General features: G+C 46.0%; 1 protein-coding gene across 4 annotated transcripts in view; it reads left to right on the top strand.

Annotated features, from left to right (window-relative positions):
- The window catches only part of PCMT1 (protein-L-isoaspartate (D-aspartate) O-methyltransferase), a 39215-nt gene that overhangs the window by 17747 nt on the left and 9130 nt on the right, over positions 1-12338 (top strand). For all 4 annotated transcript variants that reach the window (XM_007660243.2, XM_007660238.3, XM_039911151.1 and 1 more), the window contains exons 5-6: positions 5276-5396; positions 11215-11300. In XM_007660243.2, coding sequence (XP_007658433.1) covers positions 5276-5396; positions 11215-11300 — 207 coding nt within the window. The remainder of the gene's footprint in view (positions 1-5275; positions 5397-11214; positions 11301-12338) is intronic.

The following is a 12338-nucleotide window of genomic DNA, read 5'->3' as shown; positions in this document are numbered from 1 at the left end:
TTTTTTCTATGGAGCAAGTTTAGGAGGCAAAAATTGTATGGAGGAAAAGCGGATTCAATGTTTATCATCCCCTGAAATGGCTAAAGACCAGTTGATCGGAGTTTATTGAGTGCTTTCTCTGTGCTTGATTGATTTCAGAAATCACTCTCTCCAATCTCTAGTAACTGTACAGTCTTTACCCGTAACGATTCTGAAATTTCTCGAGCAGACCACAACCTCTTCACCTGCTCTTTTTCCCCGTACACCCCTCTCCTCCCCAATACACAAATCTGACCTTTTCCTCCTCAGAGACCTCCAATCCTTTTGGCTCCCTCCAGTATTCTACAGCCACCCTACCCCATTTGGTCTCCATACCCAAGCTACCATCTCCCAACGCACAATTCGATACGCTCAACCCCACTCTCTCCACTGAACTGAACTCCTTTGCTCCCTTGTCCCTACGCTGGTCTCCTACCACTGACCCGCAACCTCCACAGTCCGTTTCCTCCACTCTTGTGCCCAAGCTGTGGAGCCCTCTCTGACCTTACCCACTTTTAATTCATTCTTATCTGCTTCAGTTCAGCCCTCTCCATTGCCCAACGACCATACTTCTTCCTAATTCGCTCCCATACGCACTGCCCCCTCCAGCAGTTACATACATTTAACTCCTTCCTCAAACCTCTTGTCACCCTGCCATCATCATCTCTTTCCTCCTAATGACCTGGCTACATGCTTTGTCAACAGGATTGAAACCATCAGGCATGATCTCCATAAAATCCACTCTGCTCCTTTTCAGTCTCCACGCCTCCACCCTCTTTGACTCTCCCTTTATTCTCTGCAGTAACTGACGATGAAATCTCTCCCCTCTTCTACAGATCTAAAAAAGCTAAAAAGCTCTACCTATGCTTATCAACCCCCTCTACCTGTGCTTCTGACCACATCCTTTCATACCTTTTTAAACCACTCGCCCCATCCTTTCTTCTCTCCTTGACTGCCACCTTCAACTTTTTACTTTCCAATGGCTTTCAAACATGCTTATATATCCCCCTTCCTAAAAAACCCCCTCCCTGATCCCTGGCTCCTTCCAGTTATCCCCCCATCTCCCTCCTACCATTTCTCTCCTATCTTCTTGTTTACACCTGCTGTCTCCACTTCGTCTCCTCCAATTTTCTCCTAGATCCCCTCCAATCTGGCTTCCGTCCCCTTCACTCCACAGAAACAGCCCTCTCTAAGGTAACCAATGGCATTCTAACCAAATCTGTTGGCTTCTACTGTATTGTAATCCTCCTAGACCTCTCAATCACCTTCAACACTGTAGACATCCCTTCTCCTTGAAACTTTATCCAACCTTGGATTCACTGACATTGTCCTCGCTTGGTTTTCCTCCTGTGTCTCTGACTGCTCCTCCTTCTCAGTCTCTTTTGCTGGCTCCTCCTCTGCTTTCCAGCCTTTGACTGTGGTGGTCCCTTAACTCTCAATCCTCGGTCCCCTTCTATTCGCCATGTACACGCACCCGCTTCCATGGAGAACTCATTCGCTCCATGGCTTCAGTTCCCAAATCTACATCTCCAGCCCTGACCTGTCTCCTTCCCTGCAATTTCACACTTTCTTCTGCCTCAGGACACATCTGGCAGCATGGCCTAGTGGATAGAGCACAGGCCTGCAAGTAGGCAGGATCTGGGATCTAATCCCAACTCTGCCACGTGTATGCGGTCTGACCTTGGGCAAGTCACTTCACTTAAGGGAAGCAGCGTGGCTCAGTGGAAAGAGCCTGGGCCTCGGAGTCAGAGGTCATGGGTTCGACTCCCGGCTCTGCCGCTTGGCAGCTGTGTGACTGTGGGCAAGTCACTTAACTTCTCTGTGCCTGTTATCTCATCTGTAAAATGGGGATTAACTGTGAGCCTCACGTGGGACAACCTGATTACCCTGTATCTACCCCAGCGCTTAGAACAGTGCTCGGCACGTTGTAAGCGCTTAACAAATACCAACATTATTATTATTATTACTTCACTTCTCTGTACCTCAGTTACCTCTTCTGAAAAATGGGAACTTTGAGCCCAGTGTGGGATAGGGACTGTGTCCAAACCAGTTACCTTAAATCTGCCCCAGCGCTTGGTACGGTGCCTGGCACATAGTAAGTGCTTAACAACTGGCACAATAATTATCACTATTAGTATTATTTTATTATGTTCTGCCGACACCTCAAATTAAACATGTCCAAAACTTGACTCCTTATCTTCCCACCTAAACCCTGTCCTCCCCGCAGTCTTTCCCACCAGGGTAGACAACACCATTATCCACCCTCTCTCACAAGCCTGTAATCTTGGCATTATCCTCGGCTCATCTCTCTCTTTCCACCCTTATATTCAGTCTGTCACAGAGTCCTGTCAGTTCTACCTCCACAACATTGCTAAAATCCACCCTTTCCTCCCCGTCCAAACTTCTGCCTTGCTGACTCAAACACTTATCCTATCCCTCCTCTCCGACATCCCGGCCTCCGGTCTCTCCCCACTCCAGTCCGGACTTCACTCTGCTGCCCAGATGATTTAGCAACAAAAACGTTCAGTCCAAATCTCCCCACTCCTCAAGAAACTCCTTGCCGTCGGCTTTACGGTACTTATTCAGCTCGCGCCCCTCCTACCTTACCTCGTTGCTCTCCTACTACAACCTAGCCCGCACACCCCGATCCTGGAGCTCCAGCTTACTCACTGTACCCCGATCTCGTCTGTCTTGCCGCCGACCCCTTTCCCACATCCTCACCCTAGCCTGAAACTTCTTCCCTCTCCATATACACCAGACTACCACTCTCTCCACCTTCAAAGCAGTATTAAGGTTGCGTCTTCTCCAAGAGGCCTTTACCGATTAAGCCCTCTCTCTTCCCCGGCTCACTCTCCCTTGTGCTTCGCCTGTGTGCTTTGATCTGTGACCTCTGGAAATTTGATATTTGCCTTTTGCCCAGCCCCATAGCACTTGGGTACATATCTTTAAATTATGCATTATAAGTTATTTCTTCATATTAATGTCTGTCTCCCCCTCTAGACTGTAAGTTCATTATGGGCAGGGAACGAGTCCGCTAATTCTGTTTGTGGTACTCTCCCAAGCGCTTAGTACAGTGCTCTGCACACAGTAAGCACTCAGTAATTACCACTGATTGACCCAGTTGACCAGTTTCCTCTTTCTGCCATTTCCTCCTTCTAGCAATGGCTCACTTTTCAGGTGGGCTTGGCAGATAGAGTGGGTTTAATGTGCTTTTATTTCAACTTGAAAATCATGTTCCCTCTTGAATAGCTATTGAGAGCAGCTTTTAGCCCCTGATGGTGTTCTTAGGCTTGTTTTTTGATAGCTGTATATCATTTTCTAGAGGTTATTTTGCCACTGTTCAGAAATACCCTAAAGATCTTGTGTTGGAGGTTTTTAAAATAATTCTTAGCAGTAAAAAATTAGGTAAAATTGGATTTTGGATCCTTCCGTACTTCATAAGTTATACTTGAGTCACTTTCAGTATTATTCTTAGAAATAAGGTTAGACTGTCGTTTGAGTAATACTTTTATCCAGGATGTATTTATTGCCACTAAGTCTGTTTCTCAGCACCAGAGGTGATATTCATCTGAACATCAGAGGTAAACTGCTTTCTTTGCTTTAAAAGGGAGAATGAGGGTTTGATAACATGTAAGAGTTGATCTAAACTGTTTCTATACGTGATGCTTTAATAATAATGTTGGTATTTGTTAAGCGCTTACTATGTGCAGAGCACTGTTCTAAGCGCTGGGGTAGATACAGGGTAATCAGGGTGTCCACGTGAGGCTCACAGTTAATCCCCATTTTACAGATGAGGTAACTGAGGCACAGAGAAGTGAAGTGACTTGCCCAGAGTCACACAGCTGACAAGGGGCAGAGCCGGGAGTCGAACCCATGACCTCTGACTCCCAAGCCCGGGCTCTTTCCACTGAGCCAAGCTGCTTTTGTTTTCCATTAGTTAAGACCTCTCTTTCTTTCGCTTCCCTTCCCTGACTTTTCTCCCAGTGGTTTGGGGGCCAAGTACTAAGTGGTCCCCTGAAGAGAAAGATGGAAAAATTGACATTGAGAATTGTTCTTTGTGCATCATGTCATCTGCTTATGTAGCTTATTCTTCTTTGGTTTGTGGTCAGGGAACACCAATCAATCAGTCGTAATTATTGAGTGCTTACTACATGAAGAGCACTGTACTAAGTGCTTGGACGAGTATGGTATACCAGCCTTGTACATTCTCTGCCCACGAGGAGCTTACAGTCTAGAGAGGGAGACAAGCATTAATATAAATAAATTATGGATATGTACTTAAGTGCTCTGGGGATGAGGGAGAGGTGAATAAAGGGAGCGAATCCAAATGCAGGGGCCACACAGAAGGGAGTGGACTAAGAGGAGATAATAATAATATCAATGATGGTATTTAAGTGCTTACTATGTACCAAGCACTGTTCTAAGCGCTGGGGTAGAAACAAGGTAATCAGGTTGTCCTACGTGGGGCTCAAAGTCTTAATCCCCACTTTACAGATGAGGTAATTGAGGCATAGAGAAGTGAAGTGCCTTGCCCAAAATCACGCAGCTGACAAGTGTAAGTGCCGGGATGAGGGCCTGGTTGAGGAAAGCCTCTGAACACGTCTACCAGCTCTGTTGTATTGAACTTTCCCAAGCACATAATACTGTGCTCTGCACTCAGTAAGCGCTCATTGAATTCCAACGATCATTTGAGTTTGGTCTTAATTGTAATTTAAATTAAATTGAAATCCAAAAAATGGGACGAGTAGTTGTCCTTCCCTATTATACTGGATATGGTGTGTGGTTTTTTTTTTCATTTTATTTTGCAATTCTTGAGCTTGGCAATTTGAAAATTAAAGGAAGAAATTTTGTATAATCCTGAAAGCTTAATTAAAACTACATCAATCAATCTATTTATTGAGCACTTACTTTGTGCAGAGCACTGTACTAAGTGCTTGGGCAAGTACGATACAACAGTTGGTACGATACAACACATTCCCTGCCCACAAAGTTCTTACAGTCTAGAGGGGGAGACAGACATTAACATTAAAAAATTATGGATATCGTAATAAATCATTTTTTCATTTTAAAAGTATAAATGATGAAGCTGGACTAAATATTTCTAATACTTGAATGCATAAACAAGAGTAGGTTTAAAAGTTTTGGGAAAAGAGTAGTAATTTGTCAAAGCAGAAAAAGGCTTTGGAAGAGAAATTCTACACTGGTATTTGAAATGAACACTGCAGAATGTTGAACTCTTTTTTTTTTCCCCTACCAGGTTGGTCCCATTGGAAAAGTTGTAGGAATTGATCATATCAAAGAGTTAGTAGATGACTCTATAAATAATGTCAAAAAGGATGATCCCTCGTTTTTGACTTCTGGACGAGTGAAACTGATCGGTGAGCATCAGAAAACCTTAATGCTGTAATAGCAAAAGTTTTCCTAATGAGCACATTATTTAACTCCAAATGGTTCGTGAAGTAAGAACGTTTTCAGGGACTGTAGTGGAATTAAGTAGGGTGAATTTAAAGGGTTTGAGAGTTTTGCTGTGCGTGTCTGCAATTATGCAGTGTCCTTTTCTGGTTAGTGGTCAGTAAGCTTCATAAAAAAAGTTACCTAATCTAATTCTTACAATATTTTTACCCAGTAAAAATTGATCAGTATTCTGTTGGACTTTAAGTTCTTTAAACTTTTTCTGGTCAAGGTTTCCAGGCATTAGACTTCAATTAGAAACCGTGGACCGATCAGAAAAAGCCGGTCTGTCAGGGTTGGTAATGGGAGGAACCAGAAAAGAATTTATCATCCGCTCTGACATTTTCAAGCACAAAAAGGCTGAGGTGCAGAAGTTTAGTTTAATACCCAGGGAGAGGAAAAGGGAGAAATTGAACCAGATCCCAATGCTCACACATCACCCTTTTATAAATACACACTGTCAAACTTTTAAGTGCTTACTGTGTGCCAGACACTGTACTAAGTGCTGGGGTAGATACAGAGTAATCAGGTTGTCCCAGGTGGGGCTCACACTTTATCTCCATTTTAGTATTGAGGTCACTGAGGCCCAGAGAAGTGAAGTGACTTGCGCAGGGTCACACGTGGAAAGAGCACGGGCTTTGGAGTCAGAGGTCATGGGTTCGAATTCCAGCTCTGCCACTTGTCAGCTATGTGACTGGGGGCAAGTCACTTAACTTGTCTGTGCCTCAGTTACCTCATCTGTAAAATGGGGATTAAGACTGTGAGCCCCACATGGGACAACTTGATTCCCCAGTGTCTACCCCAGTGCTTAGAACAGTGCTCTGCACATAGTAAGCGCTTAAATACCAAGTGGCGGAGCCTGGATTAGAACCCAGGTCCTCCGACTCCCAAGCCCGTGCTCTCACCACTAAGCCACACTGCTTCTCAGCAGTTCTAGAAGCCCCTAAGTTTCTTGGGGCCTGAGTTTGTGTTCTTCAAGCGTTCCCTGTAGAGCAAGCCATCCGGGAGGCAGCAAGAAGAAGGAAGAGGCCCGAGGTCCATCTGCTCCCAAATTAAAAATCTCTGTTCAGCTTTTTGATCGGATCACGTGCCCAGAGGAAATGGTGGGGGAATTTAGGTGCTGCGAGCCACTCCAGGAACCAAGGGCCACGTGGGCAGAGCCACTGCCACAGCACCATTAATAACTCCAGAGCCCCCCCTTCGTACACCGGGGGCTGAGCGGTAACAGCCCACTCGCCAGTATCTTTCACCTCTCTCTTTTCCCCTGTAATCTTTTATTCTTGTATTCTTAAATGCCCCCGTCGCCTGTAATTTAATCTTGATTCTATATTTGCCCTCTCCCACCTGGATTGTCAGCCCCATGTGGGACAGGGGCCACGTGTGACCCGTTTATCTTGTTCTCACACCAGCTCCTATCATCGTGTCTGGCCCGTAGTAAGCGCTTAATAGGCACCACGACTAAGGTACTAAATCTTGGCTTCCTACTTGCTCAGGCCTTTTGACTTCAGTCCTGCCACCAAAAGAGCCCTGCGCGTTTGCACAACCAGGCTGTGTTATAACTTTAACCGGTCAGGGAAACCACTGGTTGTAGTAATAATAATGATGGTATTTGTTAAGCGCTTACTATGTGCCAAGCACTGTTCTAAGCACTGGGGTAGGTACAAGAAAATCAGCTTGTCCCACATGGGGCTCACAGTCCTGATCCCCATTTTCCAGATGAGGTCACTGAGGCACAGAGAATTCATTCATTCAATAGTATTTATTGAGCGCTTACTATGTGCAGAGCACTGTACTAAGCGCTTGGGATGAACAAGTCGGCAACAGATAGAGACAGTCCCTGCCGTTTGACGGGCTTACAGTCTAATCGGGGGAGACGGACAGACAAGAACAATGGCACTAAACAGCGTCAAGGGGAAGAACATCTCGTAAAAACAATGGCAACTAAATAGAATCGAGGCGATGTACAATTCATTAACAAAATAAATAGGGTAACGAAAATATATACAGTTGAGCGGACGGGTACAGTGCTGTGGGGATGGGAAGCGAGAGGTGGAGGAGCAGAGGGAAAAGGGGAAAATGAGGCTTTAGCTGCGGAGAGGTAAAGGGGGGATGGCAGAGGGAGTAGAGGGGGAAGAGGAGCTCAGTCTGGGAAGGCCTCTTGGAGGAGGTGATTTTTAAGTAAGGTTTTGAAGAGGGAAAGAGAATCAGTTTGGTGGAGGTGAGGAGGGAGGGCGTTCCAGGACCGCGGGAGGACGTGACCCAGGGGTCGACGGCGGGATAGGCGAGACCGAGGGACGGCGAGGATGTGGGCGGCAGAGGAGCGGAGCGTGCGGGGTGGGCGGTAGAAAGAGAGAAGGGAGGAGAGGTAGGAAGGGGCAAGGTGATGGAGAGCCTTGAAGCCTAGAGTGAGGAGTTTTTGTTTGGAGCGGAGGTCGATAGGCAACCACTGGAGTTGTTTAAGAAGGGGAGTGACATGCCCAGATCGTTTCTGCAGGAAGATGAGCCGGGCAGCGGAGTGAAGAATAGACCGGAGCGGGGCGAGAGAGGAGGAAGGGAGGTCAGAGAGAAGGCCGACACGGTAGTCTAGCCGGGATATAACGAGAGCCCGTAATAGTAAGGTAGCCGTTTGGGTGGAGAGGAAAGGGCGGATCTTGGCGATATTGTAGAGGTGAAACCGGCAGGTCTCGGTAACGGATAGGATGTGTGGGGTGAACGAGAGGGACGAGTCAAGGATGACACCGAGATTGCGGGCCTGCGGGACGGGAAGGATGGTCGTGCCATCCACGGTGATGGAGAAGTCTGGGAGCGGACCGGGCTTGGGAGGGAAGATGAGGAGCTCAGTCTTGCTCATGTTGAGTTTTAGGTGGCGGGCAGACATCCAGGTGGAGACGTCCCGGAGGCAGGAGGAGATGCGAGCCTGAAGGGAGGGGGAGAGGACAGGGGCGGAGATGTAGATCTGCGTGTCATCTGCGTAGAGATGGTAGTCAAAGCCGTGAGAGCGAATGAGTTCACCGAGGGAGTGAGTGTAAATGGAGAACAGAAGAGGGCCAAGAACTGACCCTTGAGGAACTCCAACAGTTAAAGGATGGGAGGGGGAGGAGGCTCCAGCGTAGGAGACCGAGAATGATCGGCCAGAGAGGTAAGAGGAGAACCAGGAGAGGACAGAGTCCGTGAAGCCAAGGTGAGATAAGGTACGGAGGAGGAGGGGATGGTCGACAGTGTCAAAGGCAGCAGAGAGGTCAAGGAGGATCAGAATGGAGTAGGAGCCATTGGATTTGGCAAGAAGGAGGTCATGGGTGACCTTAGAGAGAGCAGTCTCGGTAGAGTGGAGGGGACGGAAGCCAGATTGGAGGGGGTCTAGGAGAGAATGGGAGTTAAGGAATTCTAGGCATCGATTGTAGACGACTCGTTCTAAGATTTTGGAAAGGAAGGGTAGTGAAGTGAAGTGAAGTGAAGTGGCTTGCCCAAGACCCCACTGCAGACAAGTGGCGGAGCCGGGATTAGAACCCACGACCTCTGACTCCCAAGCCCCTGCTCTCTCCACTAAGCCACGCTGCTTCTAGTACTTCCTAGTACTTCGTAGTAGGGTCAAGAGAGCTGGGGAAGCATGGTGTGTAGAAATCTATACCACAGCTTCCCGGGCTATAATTATTTTGAATACTGAGCCAAGTCCCTTGGATTTTTGTCATGTTCCCACCCTAAGAAAAGTTAACGAAAATAATCATGGAATACTCACGGAATGAGAAGCAGCATGGCCTAGCGGATAGATCACGGGGCCTGGGAGTCAGAAGGACCCGTGTTCTGATCCCGGCTCTGCCATTGTCCTGAGGGCGACAGAGGCAAGTTCATTCATTCACTCAGTTGTATTTATTGAGTGCTTACTGTGCGCAGAGCATTGTCCTAAGCGCTTGGAAAGTACAATTTAGCAATAAAGAGAGACATTCCCCGCCCACATCGGGTTTACAGTCTAGAATGGGGGAGATAGACAGACATCAAAAGTAAACAGGCATCAATATAAATAAATAGAATTATAGATATATAAATGTCAAAACAAGTAAACAGGCATCAATAAAAATAAATGGAATTGTAGATATATACATAGGTGCATAAGTGCTGTTGGGGGTGGTGGGGGAGAGCAAAGTCACTTCATTTCTCTGCACCTGGGCCCAAGGGAAAATGGGGATTAAGACTATGAGCCCCTTGTGGGACATGGACTTTGTCCAACCTGATTGGCTTATATCTACCTCAGCGCTTAGAACAGCCCCTGGCACATAGTAAGCACTTAACAAATGCCATTTAAAAAAATACAGTCTTAAGAAGAATGAAGAAAGACAGTGGAAAAATACAGTGAAAGTGCAGATTCATGAGAGAAAGCAGTAAGGTTCTTATTTAGACAAGTAGGTTTGACATGAAGCATTAAATATTGTGAAAAATAGTGGCACCAGAAAATGGATTGCTTTATTGTGGATCTGTTATACTGTCTGCATTATAGTTTCATATTTATAAATCAGAAGGCCATATAAACGTTCCTGAATATTTAGGGTGACATAGTGAGAGCCATTGATTAAGCCTGAATCAATCCTGACCATTACTACTCAGATAAATCTTGCTAATTTGGGGGAAGGTTGTAACCAAAGCCTTCGACCGTGTCCTACGGCTTGATGTGTTCTCGCTCTGCAGGCTAGAAAGGGAAGCGACTTGGTTTGTCCAGTTGCTTTGAAATGTACATTGCTTGGCCTAGTGGAAAAGAACACGGGTCTGGGAGTCAGAGATCCTGAGTTCTACTTCCAGCTGTGACACATGCCTGCTGTGTGACCTTGGGCAAGTCACTTAACTTCTTAGTGCCTCAGTTCCCTCATCCGTACATGGGGATTAAGACTGGGAGCACCCTGTGGGACAGGGACTTTTTCCATCCTGATTACCTTTGTTCTACCCCAGTGCTTAGAACAGGACTTGGCAAATCGTAAAGCACTTAGTAAGTACCATACTTTTTGTGTGTGTGACATGAATTAATAGTGCTAATTTCTGAACTTTGCTGGAGGGAATTCTAAATTGCTCCAAGATATTACAGACTTGAAATCGGTATATCTTTAGATAACTAAATGAACTGTCATGTCCAACCCTTAGCGACACCATGGACCGATCTCTGCCAGAAAGCCCCACCTGCAGTCGTTCCGGTAGTGTATCCATAGAGTTGTCTTGGTAAAAATTTGGAAGTGGTTTAACATCGCCTCCTTCCGCACAGGAAAATTGAGCCTCTGCCCTCAACTCTCCCCCATGCCGCTGCTGCCCAGCCCAGGGGAGTCTTGACTTGTAGCAGATGGCCTTCCATTCGCTAGCCACTGCCCAAGCTAGGAAAGAAATGGTTAGGCCCTCCTAGAGTCAAGACTGGTAGAGTATTGGAAACTCTCCAGACGCAGTCCTGAGAGGATGAACTGTCAGTAGCTATAGTAAAAAGCCGTCAAACATGTCAAACCTTTAAGTACAATACGTTGTTGAGGTGATGTTTGGTACTGAAGCTGTGCAATATTCCATTTGCTTCAACTCGAAATGACCTCTTTATACAAAAATAATCCTCTTGAAGCGTTTGACTTCAGCATAGAGGTATTTAATGAAAAAAATGCACATGTATAACCAATGGAAAGCTCACCTATTGCTCAAAATACGGTTCATTGCTGTGTTTCCTTAGGTATTGTAGGGCAAGTCCTTTGTGGAGATTTAAGATTAAACTGTTTTCTCTTGTAGTGGGGGATGGAAGAATGGGCTATCCAGAAGAAGCTCCCTACGATGCTATCCACGTGGGTGCCGCCGCACCAGTTGTACCCCAAGCAGTAAGCCGTTTACCTATTTGTTTAGGAAATGGGAAATGTGGATTTCTAAGCCAGTGCAAACCATTTTAGGTTCCATTTTTTTGATTGGCAAAATAGAATTCAATTTCGAATTGATGTGAAATTGTACAACTTAATTTTTTTCTCAAATATGCCTATTTTAATTTCGGCCCGTGTTACTGCTGGCTCCGTTTCTTGTTTACTCTGTTACTTGGGGGTGGGAGAGGGGGATGGGAACGGAGTGGCTGGGGACTCCTCTCCCTTGACAGTGGGTGGGTCCTTCCAAATTGTGAATTTTGTGCCCCAGAAGTCAGATTTATGGAGAACTCCATAGAAGTCTTCCGCAAAGTCATGTGGCTGCAGATGATGGGAGTTTTTGCTGGTAGTGGTATATGTGGAAGCGGGAAGTAATGAAGATGAGTGTTCTTTGTAGCCTCCCCTCTGCCATCACTGAGAAGGGAAAACTTGAGATATGACCTTCCCACCTGCAGATGTTATGAAAAGAAAATGAAGGTGACGGTACGAAAAGGGAAATCATATGAGAATTTTAAAAATGTAACTTGAAACTGAGGAAATGTGATGTAAGATGTGGTGCTGACTGAGGGAGGAGGGAAACAAAGAGTATCATCGAAGAAGTAGATGTTAGAAGAGCCCAAGAGGTGACATTTATCAATAATAATAATAATAATAATGAGGGTATTTGTTAAGTGCTTCCTATGTGCCAAGCACTGTTCTAAGTGCTGGGGTAGATAGAAGGTCATCAGGTTGTCCCACGTGGGGCTCCCAGTCTTAATCCCCATTTTACAGATGAGGTCACTGAGGCACAGAGAAATTAAGTGACTTGCCCAAAGTCACACAGCTGACAAGTGGCGGAGCTGGGATCAGAACCCACAACCTTTGACTCCCAAGTCCACACTCCACTAAGCCATGCTGCTTCTCTGAGTGCTATGAGTTTTTGTAAGTAGTGAAAAATGGAGACGTCTTAGAGCAAACACACTGATGAAAATGAGTGTGGAAAACCCTGATATTCTGGATTTTGAG

This window comes from Ornithorhynchus anatinus, chromosome 2 (assembly GCF_004115215.2).
Source record: "Ornithorhynchus anatinus isolate Pmale09 chromosome 2, mOrnAna1.pri.v4, whole genome shotgun sequence".
NCBI lineage: Eukaryota > Metazoa > Chordata > Mammalia > Monotremata > Ornithorhynchidae > Ornithorhynchus > Ornithorhynchus anatinus.
Note: the sequence above shows the minus strand (reverse complement) of the source record. Positions and strands in the feature narration are given on the sequence as shown.